A 20,909-nucleotide genomic window follows, 5' to 3' on the forward strand; every position below is an offset into this window, starting at 1 on the left:
AGGAGTCAGTGGATCAGAACTCTGGAGCCTGAGGGTTCAGGATTGATTCCCTCATTGGCAGATGTGCCTTTTTACAATGAGAGGCGTGGACCCACGAAGGTATCTCTGCAACTCTGATGGCAGTATCTGTCATGAGGAGGACTTGGTACGGTCCCTTCCAGCAGGGTTCAAAGCAGTTCTTCCGTGTGTGTCTCTTTGCATAGATCCAATCTCCCTGCTGGAAATCGTGTGCTGGTCCCGTCAGGGCCGCAGGCTGGGTGTCTTTGACCCTGGAGTGGATGGTACTGAAAGCATTAGTAAGACCTTTACAGTATGCTACCAAGGAGAAATGCAGCCCCGTGATGTCAGTGGCTGCTGGCATTACTGCAGGGTAGTATGGTCTCCCCATCAGGATCTCAAAAGGGGAGAGAGAGTGCTTCCTGACTGGAATGGTCTGAATCTCCAGAGCAACCAGAGGAAGTGCTTGTGGCCAGGAGAGGCCAGTTTCCTGGCACACCTTAGCCAGTCTGTTCTTGATCTGACCATTCATACGCTCCACCTTACCACTGCTTTGTGGGTGATAGGGCGTGTGGAATCTTTGGGGAATGTGGAGGGTTTTGCAGACATCCTGCATAACCCTTCCTGTGAAGTGTGTGCCTTGGTCAGATTCAATACTGAGAGGCACCCCAAACCTAGGAATGACCTCATTAAGAAGTTTCTTTGCCACAGTGGTGGCATCTGCCCGCCTGCAAGGAAAAATTTCCAGCCATCCGGAGAACATGCAAATCATGACCAGAGCATGTTTGAATCCCCCTGATGACGGCATATCAATGAAATCAATTTGCGAGTGTGAAAAAGGCCCAGTTCCCACTGTCCTGTGTCACAGGCAGACTTTCCCAGATAGGCCTGGGTTGTGGGACTGGCAGGTCGGGCATTGTGCAACTACCCGCTGGGCCTCTGTGGAAATCCCAGGGACAAACCAATAACGCAGGATATTCTTCATGATCCCCGCTTTGGCAGTGCGTGCAAACTCATGAGCCACACCTGCCAAAAGAGGCAAGAGAGACTTAGGAGCTACAGGGCGGCCATCCGGGTGCCGCCAACAGCAGGATGAATCAGAGGAACATCCCGCTGAAAGCCACAGGTCCCGTTCCGCGTCCGAAGCCGCGGCCTGGAGGGCAGGAAGGGGAAAGGAGTGGTGAGGCTCCAGGGAGAGGACAGCTTGGGAAGCCCAGGAAGCCCAGGGTCCATGTTGGGCTGCATGACAGGCCGCTGCATCTGCAGCAGCATTGCCAAGGGAAACAGAATCAGAGGAAGAGTTGTGAGCTTTACACCAAATGATAGCAATTGAAGAGGGCAAGAGGAGAGCATCGAGTAAGGCTGAAATTAAAGGGCCATGTGCAACGGGCATGCCAGAAGAGGTAAGAAATCCGCGTTGAGCCCAAATCATGCCGAAGTTATGGCAAACGCCAAAGGCATATCTGCTATCAGTATAGATGTTAGCAGATATTCCAGAGGCAAGATGACAAGCACGAGTGAGGGCATAAAGTTCAGCAGGCTAGGCTCCAGAGAAGACAAAACGAAGAGCCATCAACAAACAATACAAGATCGGGATTGGGAAGGGGAGAGTCAAAAAGGTCAGGGCGAGGGGTAAGGACAATGTCCACAGCAGTTTGGCAATCATGGGGGAGGGAATTTGGTTCCCCATCAGAGGAGAGAGGCAAAAAGGAAGCAGGGTTAAGGGGAGCACAGCGGACCAGAATAATGTTATCAGCTGCAATAAGGATTTTCTCATACCTTGTGAGGCGAGCAGAAGTTATGTGCTGAGTCTTACCACGCTGAAGGAGGGCTAAGACGCTGTGGGGTACTGCAACAGTGAGGGGGTGGCCCAAGATGATATCAGCCGATTTTTCAACCAGAAGTGCTGTTGCTGTCACTGCTCGGAGACATGGAGGGTACCCTGCCGCCACCGGGTCCAGCACAGCACTGTAATAGGCAACTGGGTGGTGGCCTCCACCCTGGGGTTGGGTGAGGACACCAGCAGCACAACCATTTGATTCATGACAGAATAGTCAGAACGGTTTCTGGTAGTCGGGGAGCCCCAGGGTGGAAGCTTGGGACAATGCCTGTTTGAGCAAGTCAAAAGCTTGGGAGGTGGCATTGTCCCAAGATAGGGGTTTGGGGGCAGAATTGGTAACCATCGCAGACAGAGGTTTAGAGTTCGGCAAAATTAGGAATCCATTGGTGACAATAGCCTGCAGAACCGAGGAAGCCTCGCATTTGCCGCTTGGTGACAGGCTTAGGGATGTCCAAGTCTGTTCGGACACGGTCTGTGGTCAGGGCCTGTTCCCCTTGCGAGATATAATGTCCCAAGTATGTTACCCGGGTCTGGCAGAACTGTAGTTTAGTACAGGAGACATGGTGACCCTTTCGGGCAAGCTCCTTCAAGAGGTGGAGGGTATCCTGTATACAAACAGACTCAAAAGGGGAGGAAACAAGCAAATCATCAACAAACTGGACTAACACAGACTTCCCAGGTAATTCAATGGTATCTAGGTCAGCTTTCAACAATTGACTGAAGAGAGTAGGAGAGACAGTCAGTCCTTGTGGGAGTCTGGTCCAGGTCCATTGTTGCCCTTGGAATGTAAAGGCTAGTAAATACTGAGAGTCTGCATGGATGGGAATACTAAAAAATGCATTAGACAAATCAATAACAGAGAAATGAGTGGCTTCCAGAGGGATAGAGGACAAGATAGTAGCGGGGTTAGGCACAACAGGGAATACATGTTCAATCACAGCATTCACAGCTCAGAGGTCTTGCACAAACCGATATACTTGTCGCCCCTCATTATCAAACTTACCAGCCTTCTTCACGGGGAGGATCGGGGTGTTACATAGGCTGGTACAGGGGACAAGGACTCCTTGTTTCTGGAGGTCCTTGATGATCTGTCCAATGCCCTCCTCCGCCTCCTGGGGAAGAGGATACTGGGTCACCCTGGGCAGGGGTTTGCCTGGTAGAACCTTGAGGTGAACAGGGCTGGCGCTGGCCAGTAGGCCTACATCAGTATTGGCCTGTGTCCACAATTCTTGGGGAATCTGGTCAAGGAGTTCCTGTTGCAACGAGGAAGACCCTGGGTCAGGCTCCGCCAAGAGCGCCGCCATCAAGGCTGGACTATTGTCAGCTGGCAAGTGTAGGTAAACCCCATCAGGCGAAGAAGAGATGGTGGCTTTCAATTTACAGAGCAAGTCCCTGCCCAGGACTTTCACGGAACTGCAGGGGCTGACCAAAAAGGAGTGACGAGTTGTCAGAGGTCCCACTTGCACAGTGAGCTTTTTAGAAACAGGGTGTACAACGGGTTGTGATCCAATTCCAACTGCAGTAACAGCCTCAGAGGAAAGAGGCACATCAGAGCGGTTACAAGAAAGCATAGAGTGAGTGGCTCTGGTGTCCACCAGGAAAGAGGCGGTGGCACCGTGAACAGAAAGCTGGAGAGGGCAGTCCCCATCAAGCGGCAACAGAGGGGTGAGAGAGACAGGAGAGGTAGAAACAGGGGCGTCCCCCTGTAGCATTCGGGGCGGCTCGCTAAGGCCGTTTCGGACAATCATTTTTCCAGTGACCTAATTGTTTGTAATATCTGCACTCGTCCTTGGATTTGTCCCTGGATCGCCGGTTACTGGTGGGGGCCCCTGAAGCTGTCTTCAGCCAGGGCTCAAGTTGTTTGGTTTGCAAAGCCATCAATTTGGATTTCTTTGCCGCTTTCTCTGAGCACTCCTTGTCATGGTAATGTATGGCAGCCTGTAATAGTTCAGGCAGGGACTTTTCCTGCCACCCTACCATATTCTGGACCAAATTAGAAATCGAGGGTTGGAGTCCTAATATGAAGGCTTGGATGAGAGAAACCTTATAATTCTCTTCAGGATTGTCACACCCTGCATGTTTCCTGTACGCTCCCAAAAGACGTGCCTGATAATCAGCAGGGTGTTCTTCTGGTTTCTGGGCGCATGAGGTTACTTTTCCCCAGTCCGGCTTAAAAGGGCAAATGGTGTTGATTGCCCCTAGAAGGTTGGTAATGGCTGCCTGCAGGGTTGCATCATCTGGAGGCTCCTGGCGGGGCCACGTGGCAGCGGAGGTTAACTGCTGGCATTGGTCTGGGTTTAGGATTGTATCAAGGAGCTGATTGATATCGACCCAGGTAGGCTTACAAATGGAGCAGACAGTCTGCAACTTGCATTTGAAGCCCAGAGGGTCCTCTCGCATTTTTGGGAAGGTATCCTGCCAATTTAAGAGATCCCCAGGGGTCCAGGGGACATGGACCCGCAAGGGCTGGCCCCCAGTAGGATTTGGATATTCCCGAAGGGGCAGCTGTTGAACAGGGTTTCGGGGCAGCTGTCGAAAGGGAACTGGCCCCTGTCGGTGGGGGCGGGTGATGTGTGCTGGGCTCAGGCTGACTGTGCGGACAGCCTCTGGGTATGCCTGAGGAATGTAAACCATTACCAAATCATCCTCTGTGACACCGGGCTCCATGCGGCCAATGTGGTAAGTGTTGTTTTGTTTTGGGGTGAGATGGATGACAACCTCCCCATTCGGATTGGTTGGGTCAGGGAGAATAACAGGGATTTCCGGGGTAACGGGTGGCGGAAGGGCCAGTGGGGTTTCTGGGGTTGCGGCCGCCGCCCTCTGGTTGGGACCAGCGGGAGGGGGTGGCGATAACAAGGGAGGAACCCAAGAGTCCAGAAGGTCAGACGGGGGCTCCGGACACTTGGGGATTTGAGGGTAAAGGGGGCTGCCGGATGGTGGGGCACTGGCAGATGGGGTAGGGACAGAGGCTTTCATCTGAGACAGCTGCTCTGTCAGCTTCTCAGTGTTAGCCTTGTCGGAGGCAATCTGAGAATGGAGTTTTCTTTTCTCCGCTTCATCATCTCACAGATACCAGGCATCCATTTGCCGCGGATGCTTATCTTCCAGGAAGAACCGGAGGTTCCTCAGGATGCCCATATCAAATGTTCCCATGGTGGGGAACTGCCGATCGGAGTACAAATTCCATTTCCCTAGGTACCTACAACTATCACGGCCATATGTATTACACATAAAGGCCGCAGGACTCCTGCTAGGGTAGTCACTTTTTGAGGTCGACCCGCCTATAATTGGGAAGAGTACGCAAAGGGTACTCACCAGAAGTCTGATCCAACCAGGTGTCCTGCATCCGTCGTGGGTCTGGAGATCCCAGCAGTGAGGCCAAAAGAACCGGGACAGGCAGAGGTCAGGGCTGGTTACCCAGAGCCCCCTGGGGTCGGTGAACTCACGTGTGGAATCCCACTGCTGACACCAAGACTGATGGAGAAATCAAGACGGATGCCGGAGACCTGATGGAACAGACTTTAATACATAGTGCTATGGAGAAATCGCAAGGGGATTTCTGCCTGGACACAGCCAGGTGGACTCTTTTATACAGTGCAGTAAACAACTCCTATTTGTCATGCGCAAACTTGCTGCAGTCACACTGCTTGGCTGTAAGGCAAGCATGTCCATATGTGGCAGACAGTTTTCCTGCTCAAACATGCATACCCAGCCACCACCCAGCTTCCCTATTACCCTGCCGCTACCTATGTCAAGGGCCTGCTTCCACAGTTGTGATCCCTGACTTAGAGACTCCACAGAGAGAATGCTTATGTCTATAATGCAAAATGCAGTGTTTGATGGAACTACCCAAGCTAGATAAATAGAATTAGTTTTATAGGAACAATTATATATTTGAGGGAGCTATTGGACAAGATTTTGGAACAGGGTGCCTTTAGTCAAGTCCTGGAAAGAAGCAGGTACAACCTAAGATAATTACTAGACAAAAACATTTTTGTTTAAACCCATTATGCAAATAAAAATAGTCAATTAAAGAAGTGGGAAGTTTAAAATGTAGAGCAAAGATCAGTTATCAGAAGTAACTTCAAACAGGTAAAGGGCTGTTGAAGTAGATAATCCAATTATGTAAAATATCAAGATTATTCAAATCATGTTGTTATTGCCTGTGGAATATAGAGAGATTGGCAAAGAGCAGGTAAACTGTAAATTTTGATAAAGCCGTTGTCTGTGTTTAGACCTTGGTTTTTAATGTCCAGTATGGTTACAGCTTTTTGTTCCCAGGACCATGTTCTGAAAATACTTTGTACATTGAGTACAAGGTCTGTGAGGTCAGAAATGGAGTGGTTGTTCTGTTGAACAGTGTTAAGAAAACATTTTAAGGACTCAAGTGAAAACAGTAAGGTGGTTGACAGACAGGTTGGCGTGGATTGATTCTCCTGGCAAATAAAGCTTTTTTCTTGTTAGTATCTCTTAACCAGCCTCATCTGGTTGTACTAACTTGACCATTTTGACTGTATTTTTAAGCATGAATTATTTATTCTATTTTTAATGTTTAAGGTGTTAAATGTAAATCAGACATTTAAATACTCGTTTTTCAGTAATAAAATCTGAAATATGGCAGAGGACAGGTCTTGGGAATTTGCTCTGTTTAATCCATAAATTGGAGATTTTGGTAGAGAGAATTTTTGTAAATTATAAGCACTGGTTAAACTGGTATGAAAGTAGTAAGCAAAGAGTTATGCTATAGCAACTGTAGTTCCAAAGCACTGATTCAAAGTTAGTCTGACATTTGACAAGAAAAAAAGAGACAGGATGTGCTTTCTATTGCCTGCAATCATGCTAAGAAAATGTTTAAAGAATAAAGGAAAAATAGGAGAATAGCAATACCTTCTTCAAAAAAAATACTATAAAGTAACAAATTGTATGTATACTGACTAGAATATCTGGATAGCCATGTTACTGGAACACAGTAAAATAATCTAGAAGAAGACATCATCCTTAAATGTTGTTTCTTCCTATTTGGATTGTTAATGCTAGCACACAATGGTGATACTACTGCTATCATCTAACTTTCAAGGGTTTGGACAGTTAATTTGGTTGGAAGAAAGATCCCCAAACTGAAAGTTTATATAGCTTCTCTGATTCATCAAAACCCTGTACAGGGGAGCTATTTTTATGACATTTCCCAGTATTTTGTTTCCCAGTATTTTCATTAGTTCCATTCAAACTTCTTTGCTTCCTAGTTTCCATTGGAGTCTGATCTAACTTCAGCCCTCTCTCATATTTACTCCATTTTGTAACCCACTTCACTTATGTCCTTTTTTTCCTATGATAGTTGAAGGCTATTCATTTTATGATGGAGGAGAAAGTGTTTTATAATCTCTGCCTTGGTCTAGATTTTCTTGCTTTCCATTTCCAACTTGTGGCTGCATTATTTGTGCCAGTGGCATTGTGTCTACCTTTTACAACGTTAGACATGACCAATACATCTATTGTTATCTTTCCCCTTGCTTTGAAATTCAAGTGATTTAGGTTATTCACTCACCAGCTGGGCACATCTTCTAGAAATTTACATCATTTTCCTTTATAAAATATTTTTTTCAAAAAATTAGAAAAGCAGAAGGAAAAGGTTGGAAATTATCAAGTTAAATGAATTTCTATGAAGCTGCTTCTTCTTTCTCCTATATACACACAGATACTAGAGAATGATATGCAGCATTTTGCTCAGTACAGTACTTGAAAGGAAATCTTGGGAAACTCATGGCTCAGAAAACATGTTCCCATAGAGATTAATGTTCATTCTTTCTTTTTCAATTTAAAAGAAATCTGCCATAAGTCTTGATCTAACCATATTGTATGGTTATATGTATATACCTCAGTTGGTATAAACTGGCATGGCATCACTGAGTTAAAGATAGGTGATGACCTGGAATTTCAGTGTATTTAACTGTATGGACTCAGGAGTGCAAGAGGTTATAAAAAATAATTACTGTTCACAATAGAGGCTCCATTGCCTCAGACACCAAGGGGAAAAAAATAACTTCAACTATTTTGTTGTGGGGTTTTTTTTACTATTTCTTTTTGAAAGGTGCATGAAAGATTTTTTTTTTTAATTACTGTCCTGCTTACATTTTTTTAATAAGACTTACCTCATTTTGTGGCTTGTCCAAAAATAGTAGGGATTATTTTTTAAAATAACAAAGACTTGAGGAAAAGTTAAAGAGAATGAATTTTCTGATTGTCATGTTTATTTCAGGGTTAACAAGGAACTTTTTTGCCAGAGCAAAAGTAAATGGTTATGAATTTCTCTAATATTATACCAGTCCATTTGTGCATAAACTATATTTGTTTACCTATTGAAACCTTGTTTAATGCCATTTCTTAAATTACTAGTATATATGGCCCATTTTTTGCATATAATATTTAATTCTCTCTTGGTATATAACATGGATTTGAGTTGTGCAATATGTATACACCTGGGAAACACTCATATTTGTCACAACCCAAGGGTGTGATTTTTGTTTGTGCGCGCTTCGGCACTGCTGAATTATTTCCCGCCACTCGTACCTTTCTTTGCAGGGTGCATTTCTTCGTTGCAACAGAGAAATGCACGTTGCAAGGAGTTCCCGCCATTTGTATTCAGATTCGTGCCTCACTATTGGCCAGTTCTAAATTATTCCTACGATTGACTTGCTAGCCGTATAAGAGGCTTGAGCGGTTTCCGCCCAAGTTGGAGGACTCCACGACTATCAGGAGGAAGAGAACTTCACATCTTGTGAAGATCTCTAGGCGCTGCGGAGCCTATCGGACCCAGCGTGTATCTCAAGAAGGCTATAGGGGTCTGATCAGCCTCTCGCTTCTCCCCGTCGCCACTTGATCCCTCAACGTACCCTTCCCTGCGCGCAAAGTTCCACGGAGCCTAGCAAACTTTGTGTGAGTGAATCCAGAGCTCTACCCAGGGTTCGAGTCCTGCAGTTTTTTTTCTTCCCGTTGCCGAAACCCCATTGCGACGTACTCCTGAGGTTTTTGTTCAGCTCCCATCGCCGAAACCCCATTGCGACGTGCCCTCATGTTCTGCAGGTTCGAGTTTTTTGTTTTGTTTTGTAACCGCAACTCAAGCCAGTTTTCCTGCCTGCATCGCGACCATCTTCGGTGTAAGTAAAATAATCTTAAATCAACCACTAAGCGTCTGTGCCTAATTCTAGCGTGCCGCCTGTCTTCCCTGACCCAGCATGTCCGGGCTGCTAGCCACAGCCCGCCGCGCGAAAAAGGGCCTCGGACTGCTCCCGGCCCGCACAATATTAACTGGAGTGGCATTGCTTCTCATTTGCCTAATTCAGCTCCTGGAAATGCTCAATGGCTTCAGTAGGAACAGGGGTAGGCCAGCATTAAGTGATTCTGTAAATTCCTTTTTAATGGTGAAAACCTTCGCTTACTGCCATCATGATCAGCTCCTTTTTTTGCAGAAGATTATATACTAACTTCACCTCACTTTGCAGATTTCTTCATAAATGTTTCCATAAGAATTTGTTAGATATAAAGAATATTCCTTAAAGCTAATGACTCTATGGGTTTTTTCCCCACCTCAGTCCAGGCTACTGCTTTTTTAAGAAGTACATAGGCCATACAGGGCATGTTCGAAGCGCATTGATCCTATGGTAAATCCCACATAAATCAACATCTTGCACCCATAAAACTCATGGTCCTCCATGCCATTCCATTTAATCCTCCAGGCTCCTCAGAGATGCACTTTCTGGAAATCTCTTTTGGTCCCTTAAAATATTAATGTAATTAACATTTATAATTTTCTGTCGATACCTTTAGGAAAATAGAGATTTTTATGTGAAACATAATTGTCTCATTTTGCAATTTGTTTTATGAGAGCTGAGACCGACTAAACTAGATTTAAATATATCCTTGAGCAAAATGGTTAGATATTCCAAACAAACTAATTGAAACCTTTTGTGTACAAATCAATAAGCAGACCAATGAGTGCCATGAATGACCACATCTTGAATTTTAGGCATTATATTTAATCTTCTATGTTCACTGCAAGTATAATTTTAAAAGGCCAGTATTTTATTTTTGAAGCTGAACTGGGTGTTTATTCAACAAAAAGCTTGATCAAGAACATACAAATTAAAATGTATATGCACTTGCATATACAGAGACTGAAACTTGCTTTCAGCATCTTTGGCCAGGCATGACACACACGTCCCTCTTATCCCCATCTTACTCCTTCATATCTTTCTGTGTAAGATAAAATGGAAGAGAAACATAAGAAAGAAAAATACCCGTGGTACAAAAAAGAGGTAGGACTGCCAAGCACTATGCCTGTCTGGTGAGGAGGGGGCAGGGTTGGCAAGCGGGAGGTGAGTGGGGGTCGATGGGTCTGCAGATGGAGGGATTGTCTGGCCCAGGGTGGGGGGAGGGTTGGGGGGGGCTAAAAATTTTTTGGACAAAGTCTGCAGAGGAGGATTAACACTACTCCAGGACTGGTACAAAAAGGTGGGCTTGTGGCAGGCTAGTAGGGGGTGCTCCAGCACTGAGCCACCCACCTCATTGTGCCTGACAACCTTCCAGGCTCTGAGTGCCTCCCTGGGGGTGCCTCACATCTGGCTGACCCCCTTCCAGGCCTGGCCCCCTTCCTTCCACACCCTCTAGCCTGGGGGTAGAGCTGCCACCACTCAGGGATGGGCTTGATTCTGGCATGGTGTCCCCTGGGAAATACAGGCCTGGTAGCCCTCAAGGGTACTTGACTCACTTCAAGAACTTGGGGTGTTTCCCTCAGTCAGAAGCATAAGTAGTGATTTCCCTTAGTCAGCTGAACCAAGGGGACCCCAAGGCATAATCTAGACCCACTCCCAATAAGTTTCCCATGCTAGGTACAAAGGAGAACTTTATTGGTTACGAGGAGTAGAGTTGGTACACATTTGAGTAGTATCAGAGAAATCCCATAGAGCAAACAGGGTGGCTGGACTAGCCTTTGATCATGCATCTGAGTTACTGCAAGCTATATATCTAGTTAGATCTCAGGTCACTTACTCACAAGTATCATCCAGAAGCAGGTGGAGATTCCCTCTGGAGGCAGGCAGTTCACTGATCATGAGTTTTGAGAGAGAGAGCAAGTTTCAGATGGTCCAGCTCTTCTCTCTCTCTCTCTCTCTCTCTCTCTCTCTCTGATTTTTCATCATGACTACTGCTGCTCCTCCTGGGCAGTCCTAAACTTATATAGCCCTTATAACTTCATTTACCTGGTCCAGTGGAGGCCAGCACCTTTTGGTTGCCAGCCAACCAATTTGAAATGCATCCCTGGTTGCTGGGCAGACTGGCAGTCTCTAGCCAACTAGAGAGCCCAACCCAGGTATGTGATGCCAGTCACGTAGGCAGAGGGAGCAGTTTTCCTCCTTCCCTCAGAAATGTATCCAACTCAGGGTACCTAAAAAGATAGGGTAAGGTGTATACCATCTGCAGGGCCCATACTAACCAAATTTTCACAGAGCAGAGTTTTTGGGGAGAAACAGAGGTGGCCTCCTGCCACAGGGCTTTCCCAGCTGCAGGGCTGTGCTACAAACACATGCAGGCATTAGCTAGATTGAATTAACCCCTTCCTGTATCATGTTAACCATTTCTTGATCTAAATGAGTGTACCTTTTGAGGTGCACTAAGTTAAATTGGGCACACTATTTTTGGATGAATTAAGCCTTCTGAACATCTGTGTGATCAGGGATTTAGATCCACCTAACCCTAGTTAGGTCAATCTAAATGTAATGTTTGTACATACCCTTAGTTAGAGAGTGTATAAGTGAATGAATACTTGAGAATTAGTAGACCTTACCTGTAAATGACTGTACAAGGTACAAAGTAATGGTAAATGGCCTTTTATCTTTACAGGTTTCCCTCACCAACTGTGGGGGTTAGGTTTATGAAAGTTCCTATGGTTGGCAAAATCGTGGTTGGTAAGACAAAAGGCTTATGGGAAAAATGAGGTTAGGGACTTAAATATGAATAATAAAGGAATATACAGTGTATAAAAATGTTTTTTATTTACCTTAATAGGTTAAAAAAAGATTCACATTTGAGTAGTGTGTCTTTTAAAGAAACTTTAGCACTTCCTGGCATACCACTCACAACACTGGTACACTGGTACTGTTGTACCCTTATAGTAGCCTCACTTTTCTTAATGGTTCTCACAGTGTATTTGTTTACACCAAAATGCCTCCCTACATTCGCCATACTCTCTCCACGTGCTAGACGATCCAACAACTCAAATTTTGTTTCCAAGGACATCACTTTTCTTGCCCTCTTCACAAATTGCTCACCTCTACCACTCAACTGCTTAGAAGCCATGGTTAAGGGCAAAATGCAAAAATCACAAAGAAATCAGGAAAAAAATGTGTAGCACCTGTGACTGGATGTTAATGGCGTGAAGCACAGTGTGAGACTGTGTGAGAGAGAGGAGATGGGAGTGCCATGGGTGGCTAGCAAGAGTGTGGGTGATTTGAAATGGCTAGTGGCGGGCTGATGCGCAGCCACAGAAAACTGTGGTTACTCAAAACTGTATACCGTGGTAGCCAAAATGGTATGTAGAATATTAAGTGTGGATACTCAAAACCATGGCTGGCAAAACTGTGGTTGGCAAGGGAAACCTGTATCTTCGTAACAAAGAGAAAACCTCCTGTACCTGGTAAGGGTGCTGTACTAATAATTTATTGGGAAATTAGTTGAAAATGATTGACCCCCTGGTTTTGTATAGAGGGCTTTCAGGACTATGCCATCACAAATCCAGTACTTTCATATTACCATTCATTGCATACTGCCTTGTGTTTGAACAGCCTAGAAATGGGCTTTCTCATATTGGTTTGGTTATTTGGATTACGTCAATATAAAAAGCTCTAGGACCAAATTAAGTGCCTTGCTTAGCAGTATGCTTTACAATGTGAAGAATGATTTTTGTATCTTTTACATGAAGAAAAGGAAGCACATTACTTTTAAAAAATGTGCCAAAGTTGGGCTTAATTATAGGATCAGTATGAAATGGCTTTTTTCTCCCTTGGCTCCAAGCCTCAGGCCTAATTCTGAATACACACTGTGGTCCTGATTGATACAAAAGCACTTGTACGTATTTTTATTTGTCATTTTCTGGGATTCTTTTTATTTATTTATCATGGTTGGCTTGCAGATGAAGTTGCTATGCATGGCATTTCCCATTTAACCTGCTGTGAAACTGGAGCTGCAAGTCTTTTGACAGATGACATGCAGTGTCTTTTAGTTTTTGATGAATCATATAGAGAGTTTGCATCTGGAGGTTCCATCTGACTTCTTCCACTAACTTGTTTCATGACCTTAGGGGAATCCATTATTTTTCCTGTGCCTTAGTGTCTCCATCTTTCAAATGGATTATCCATAAGCTGATACAGATGGCTGTTGGTTTAAAGGCCTAATAAGAGAGAGACAGTTAGCTGCATTTGTCTGAAGTCAGATAGGAGGCAAGCAAAGTAGGTTATATGCACATACACACATACCCACACACTTACACTCACACACACGTACATATATAGCAAAACTTTTGTGAGCTGTTTATCTACTTTGATTAGTCTATAAGGTGTAAAACTACCCTGCCAAGTTGTAATACATACAAAAGGAATTCTCCAAAAAAATTGTCTGCACATCCCCACCACACAAGCAATATTTTTTGCTGTCAGTCACAAACCACTTATATGAAGTTTAGTTTTATATATGTATATATACTCTCCTATATACTTGCTTCTCTAATCAAGCAGTCTGGAATGAGAGCTTGCTCTTTTGGGCTGCATCCAGACAAATGCAGCCATGTGGTATGTGGTGCCAGCAAGGGAGCAGAGCAGAAATTTTTTTTGAAAAACCCAGGAAAAAAGCAGAGAGAGACATGCAGCAGCAGCAGCTGCATGTATGGCCAGAAACCAGAGCCTGGCCAGACGAAGCCATGCTCCGCTGCCAGCTAGGCTCTGTGCAGCATGTATGCCACTGCTGCAGCCCCAGATAAGGCAGCTGGGGCCAGCCCAGTGCTGGCCCCAGCCTTCCCTACCCTACCTGTGGAACTTGCCATGTGTCAGAGTGCACATGGCACAGGCATTCCCCAGGGACAGCTAGTGGCGGTGCAAGGTGCGCCGCCACTAGATGTCCCTGGGGACCCAAACATCCATGCACATCTGGATGTGGCCTAGATGTCTGTTGATCAAGTGGCACAGCCAAGGAAACTTTATCCCTGGGGGGGGGATTAATTTAAAAAGTCTTAAGATTTAAATTGTTATATTTAAATAATTTAAATAATTTTATTTTTGTTGCAACTCATTTCCACTTATCTGCAGAGGGGCTTATCATATAAGGATGAGGAAGAAATGTTAGTTAAGAGGTATCCCTTACATATTTTCACTCAGAGCAGGATGCCAAAAGGTCTTTTTCTGGATGTCTTCAGGTCACCTCAGAAAAGATGGGCTTGAGTGCAGAGCCATGCTTTCTGAGAAGTCTTTGGTACTTTGATCTTTGCAAGCCTTTTGGTTCTTGCAGGAGCCCTGAGGAGTTTCCGTGCAAGGCTTCAGGGCTTTGCCTGAGTTTTCTTCAGGCCTCACAAGCCATTTGTTTGATGTCTAAGAAAATAATTTATGTTTAAACTATTTATTTTATCCGCACTAGTTGGCTTGTCATTAACAGAAAGAGGGTTCACCTTCTGACAAGTTAAAAATACATATTCCTAAAATGGAATTTGGAAGAAAGGCCCTAAATTGAACCTAAGTTATTGAACCTAGTCAACATTAACAAGTAATTATACTACCCCCATGGCCATTTCACTCATGGCTTGAGAGAGAAAAGGGCATGAAAACAAAATATTTATTTTTGTTAGTGGTAATATATTGGACCAGATGCACTTCTGCTGATGGAATGCAAGCCACAAGCCCCAATTAATAGGAAGGTATAAACATAGCAGAATAAAATTTCTTGCAAGCTCCACTCTGCAAGGGGCTCATGAATGGCTTAACTACTGCTTAGGGGAGACAGTTTGTTGGATTGGACTAGCTACAGGGATGGTAGGGGCAAAGTATCTAGGGGATGTGCTGCTTCAGACAGACTCTGTCTGTGGGGTTCTACAGGGGCTTCCTCCAGAATGAGACACCTGAAGGAAGGCAATCAGGAGTATTACGTCTTGTCATTTGTGAGTCACAGACAACAGGAACAAACTGTTTCTCTTGCAATTGCAGAGATGAGCTAATTTTGATTCTTAAACTAATTTACTTCCTAAGAAAAAATATTTTTGATGAGAAATATATACATTGTATAGTTCCAGTAAGTCTCGGGTACAATATAGAGGCAGTGCTAGTATCTCTAAGTATTAGAGAGAATGGAGAAGCTCAGGCATGGGAGATTTGGTCTGGAACTTTTAGGAAAAACCAGACTAGGAAAAGAACCAGTCAATGTTTGCTGTTCTCTTGTGTTATTGCCATTTTTTGTCACAAATTATTCTATGTGGTTACACTTGTGTCTGCAAATACATTTATTCCTCTCATTTTCTCAAGTTATTTCTCAACCCCATGTGTCTTTATCATATTATTCCTCTTGTCCTAACTTATGTAATTCCAACATATATGTGCGCGTGCGTACACACGCACATGCGCGTGCACGCACACACACACACACACACACACACACACACACACACACACACACACACTTACTTCACACTGTGTACTAACTCCAAAACAAATAAGTGAATGCTATATTTATGTTGATTTGGATACAACACAATGGTTAACTTACTGTTAATGTAAATTCTGAAATCTGTGGTACAAATATGCAGGTTCAGCATTATAACACAAAACTATGCAGGCTGCAAGGGTTCCTTTGGGAGTCACTCCCTAAATAGGCAGTACTGCGGGTGTTAATTCATTCTTTCATCTCTATTTTTTCTACTGTTTTGCCAAGTGCCATGAGAACAGTAAAAATACAGCACCATGTATTATTAGTTATCCTTTATGTTACAGATAAAATAACACTCAGGGTATTCCTAGCAATTCAAAATGGCAAACACATTGAGCAATCAAATGCCTTTAGCTCACAATGTGTCTATGACCTTATGAAACAGAATTGCCATTATACAGTCTCCACATTTAATACATTGTCAAATTGTAGCCACCTAAAAATAATTATTTTAGATTTTTCTTCTTCATGATGTCTACTTCTTCCTACTCTTTTTCCTTCAGATTTCCTTCCTTCTTTTTAGTTTGTATTTTTTATTTTTTCTGCTAAATTTTAAATGTTTTTGTGTGTGATAAATTGTTGAATGAAAACTCAAGAATGTTCAAGCAAAATTGGCTCCCAAATCCATATCTAGAAATCTAAAAAAAAAATGGCTTAACTTCTGAGAGGGCTGGGCACCCAGAGGATCTTCATGCTAGGTTTTAAAGCAGACAAGAATTCATCTTGGGAATTGAAGAGGAGTTGGTGGCCACTCAGCACTTCTGAAAATTGGCACTGAGGAAATTCAACAAAAGTGGCTCTGAAAACTCAATTTTAGGCATTCAATTTTTAACATCTGATGTCAGTTGAAAATCTTATTTTCCCTTTCTTCACAAAAATAAATTTTAGTATCCTTAGCTGAATCAGAGTAACTGTTAGAAGCAAAAAGGCACTTTTACATGTCTATAGAATTGTAGTGCTCATGATAAACTTTCACAGGTTTGGTGTCAGTTCAGATGCATGCCCAAAATATTAGGTAAAGAGGTTGAAGGTTACTACTTTTTATCCCAGTATAAGTTGTTATATTTTGGGGAAACCAACCTGGAATACCTAGTTTGAGGTATATCTACCCTGGAGGAAAGTTTATGATCATATTAGCAAGGTCCCAACTAGTCATGACTCCTTTGTAATAACCTAGATATACCCTAAAATATTTCAGAGACTTATCAGAACTGTCCATATCATGTAGACTGCAGAATTGTGGCTACAAATCTTGCAAGGATGAGGCTTTCTTATGAGTTTCACACAGGTCAAGATTACCATAACAGCTGTTTAGTTGCAGGCTGAATTGGGATGACATGAGGTGCACAAAAAGGATATGTGCTTCTTTAATTCAGAGCCCCAGTGATAATTAACTGACTTGCTCTGTGGGCTTTCAATAAACTTTTGCTGTAGTCTTTTGTTACCTCTTAGTTAACAAAGCTACCCAGACATTCATGGAAATTACCTAATTAACATATAAAACATACCAGGGTAGTTTGAACATAAAAAGTGCTGTGTAAAATGGAGTACAGGAAACCCTCGTTAGTTGCAGGTTCGGCATTGCCAGTTTAAAATATTCACAAATGCTGAACCTGCATTTTAACTAAACTTTAAACACTTACCAGAGCTCCTCGGGAGTTCCACACTTGCTGCGTCCTGGCTCCCACCAATGCCACTGTGCTTCTGCCAGAGCTGCTGGTGCCATGTTCCTGCCCCCCCCCCCCCCCCCCCCCCCCCTGTGTTCATGAACGCAGTGCCTTATAAGCGGATTTTGCCATTCATGGGGGTTATGAAAATGTATCCCCCACGAATGGCGAGGGTCGCCTGTACTAACAAATGATGCAGAAAAACCTTTACCATTAACATGGTAAGACCATCTGTACTGGACCTAATATATATAAAATATTCCAAAAATTGTTTCTCATTTAGAAATTTGAATCAAGAATTTTCCTGGAATCCAGGAAATATGAAGTTTTGTTTCCTTCCTTCCTTCCTTCCTGTAAAAACTGTGTTTTTCTTCACAGGAAATCAACGATAATGAAATATTAGAATTGGTACACAGTGCTCTTGGGAGGATGACAGTTATCCGGCAAATCTTTCCTCTGTCAAGGGACAACAATCAGAGATGCATGAGAAATAATCATCGAATATCTTCATTGCTATGTGATCCACAAGAAGGCTATCTGCAGATGCTGCAGGTCAGTGGCATGTTGCTGAGCAGGATACCCCATGACTCAATGTTCCTTGGAAGCACAATATAAGATAGATTGTCTATAAATGTGATCCTTTACAGAGCCAAGGACAGGAAGAATTGTAATGAATTCAGTTAAGTCTCTGTATGTTGCTTTGAATGGCATAGTTCCAGAGTAACCTTAATTACCTGGTTTCTTTCATTTCCTGGGACTGAAAGCTTTAGATCTGTTATTTTATGCATAAAGTAATATTGGGCAATTATATGATCTCTTAGTTGACTTGGGGTATTTCATTCCACCAGGAATATAAGATTAAAATAAAAATTGTTGTTATGCAACTTCAATGTTGCCTATATCCTCACTTTATGCCTATTAGCTGTTTTGTGTGAAAGGATTAATTTGTGAAGGCTGCAGTGTTCAGTCACTGGCATTGTGATGCAGAGCTTTCACATTAAGGTGACTGAATTGAATCCATATGACAGGTTCAATCTATCCCATTTCAGGAGTCTAGAAGATGTCTGTCTAACCTACAAGATGTACACTACTGGGCATTAGTTTCAGATTCTAGTCAAGTATCTCTCTTATTAAAATGAATACTTTGATCCATTTTGGAAGAAATCTCTTAGGCTTAGGAACAGAAATTGTACATAAACTGATAGAAGTGATTGGAAACCAGTTCAAATTTGTAACACAACAGAAGTTCAGTGGACATAAACCATTTTCAAAATCTCCAAAAGTGGCTTAAAATAAACCTGGATGGAAATTGGGTCAGACTTAACTGATTTAGGTTAAATCAGTTTATTGAACTTCTGTCCCAGATACCCTCTAGATTCAAGCTGTCTGCTCCAGCACAGCAAGGAGGCAGGCTCTAGCACCATCTGGCTTCTTGCCTGGGCTACTGCAGGTATGCGGCTACATTTGTGGAAGCAAACATGAATGTCTGTCCACTTACTTATCACTTCCATCTACACAGCTTAAACTAACCTGTGAAGATTAAACTGATTCAGCCTCAGGCTTTTTGTATTTAGCCTTATTAGCAAAGTGTATGTCCTAGGTACCAAAATATCTCAAAATAAGATGCAACAAACAAACAACCATATAGTGAATGAAGTTGTAAAACAAATTTAGGGTTGGGTGTTCAAAGGAGTTTGAGACTTTAAGTGGTACTTGTCTTTTTAAATTGCTTAGATACTTTTAAATATCTGATCCCTCATCCTGTAAAAGATTCTGATAAAAGTGAATATCTATTTTGGTTAACAATCCAGTGGAAATGGAAGTAGTAGCCAGATAAACTGTCCTCACAATGCTCCAGCCTGGGCACCATAACGTTTGGGGTGGACAAAAGAAAACCATTATATTGAAAGAGATTTCATAGTCCACACTCATTCAAAACCTGATTCAAAACCTAGTGTCCCAGCAGTATCTAGCCAATGCAGTTCTGTACAGGTGTTATTAAAAACAAGAGACTGTCCCAGTGCGTAAAATGTACACTCTATAATTCCATGCAATATTGTGCATTGTATAGTCACATATTTTATAGAAACAGAGCTGCATCATAGCTTTGTAGGTTGCAAGCACATTTTTTAAAAGCCTGTAGTAGTACTCTTTTAAAGAATTTGAATTGGGTTTTCTATTCACCTTTTACTGCCTCAGTATTTCTTTTTAATTAGAAGGATCCTGTCAAGATTTTTCATAATTTTTCCCAAATTCAATATATAATCACTTGGAAGATAACCTATTTTTTTATTATGCAGGCACAGTATTTCTTTCTGAAGGGCAGCCCATGAGTACTGGGCTTCTTTCAGAATATATGTTTTAAATAATAAAAGTAACCTTGAAAAGTCTTTCTTTCTTTGTTAAGACACCTGGAAAGATGGATTTTTCATATCAGATATAAGCAAGGAAAAATTGCTGAGATTTTTGAGCCCAAGTACTAGAAGTAATGCCTTAAAATCAAATAAGCTAAACAGAATAAACAAATTGCTAAAATGGATTCTACAAGTATCTGCTAAATGTTCTCTCAAGGGATAAAATGCCAACAAGACCTCGATTTTATGTAGTTAAATGGTCTGTAAGTACGCAGGATATCCTCCCCAGAAATTTTGTCTTAGTTTTAACATAGCAAGTTAGCCTAGTATGATACTTTGTAATATGCAAAATATTGATGTGTTCTTATTAGCATGCAGGCAAACTACTCACATAAATCCCACAAATTAGTGAAACATATGGGTGTGATCATCCTTGAAAAGGAAGAAAGCAGGACCTCAGGAAATTGCAAACGCTTATTTTCAGATTGTAAAGGAAAGCAGACCGATTGGTAATTGCATGCTCCATTAATAGGATATCCTAAAAAATATCATCTTACCTTCCAGTGTGTCTCATGTTCTACCTTAGAAACCATTGTTTTGAATGAAGTAATATTCATGCAAATGATTCCTCATCTTCTTTGCCCAAATGGTCAATAAACAAATGATGTCTTGTGATATTTCTGTCATCTGGTATGGATTATGAACCTCTAGGAAGTTGATTTGGAAACTAGAAAGGTCCACAGTTGCTGGAGATTTATGAAGGAGTAAACTATCATGGAGAGGTGAAAGGCCCCATGCCTTGTTATCCACCCTGCCCAAATCATCCACTCCCTTTATCATTTTATGCAACCTTTAAGCTTCTAAAGATTCTGAGCAATCTTTTGCAGCTTCATCTTAAAAATTGCATATGATCAGTGTAGTAACGATAGCCTTGGAGAAACCAAACACCCACCACTGGGGGTGACAGATGAAGTAGGAAGGTGGGTGGGATCTCCATGAATACCAGCTCAGGATCAGCATTCCCTCTAAGCTGTGCAGTGTGTGTGGCCATGCAGGTGCACTCATGCTACGCTGCTAGGCGTGCCTATGCACCTGTGCACACCACACAGCTTAGAGGGAATGCTGCCCAGGACCCCTGCATGCAGGGCGCACGCAGCCAAGTGGATGGGATGGGGCCACAGGTGGGCAGGGAATGTTGTCTGGGAGTGGGTTGGGTGGCTGGGGATTGTGGGGCAGCGACAGCATGGGGTCCATATAGTAACATCTCACACACTAATACCAGGTTCATTTTGGTGACACTCAGAAAGCAGCAGACTC

At 43.0% G+C, this 20,909-nt stretch overlaps 1 protein-coding gene across 1 annotated transcript in view; it reads left to right on the top strand.

The window, feature by feature from the left end:
• The window catches only part of GRID1 (glutamate ionotropic receptor delta type subunit 1), an 852,065-nt gene that overhangs the window by 599,228 nt on the left and 231,928 nt on the right, over positions 1-20,909 (top strand). Inside the window, exon 5 of the mRNA XM_014519976.2 lies at positions 17,617-17,790. Coding sequence (XP_014375462.1) covers positions 17,617-17,790 — 174 coding nt within the window. The remainder of the gene's footprint in view (positions 1-17,616; positions 17,791-20,909) is intronic.

This window comes from Alligator sinensis, unplaced genomic scaffold (genome assembly GCF_000455745.1).
Source record: "Alligator sinensis unplaced genomic scaffold, ASM45574v1 scaffold94_1, whole genome shotgun sequence".
In the NCBI taxonomy this organism is placed as follows: domain Eukaryota; kingdom Metazoa; phylum Chordata; order Crocodylia; family Alligatoridae; genus Alligator; species Alligator sinensis.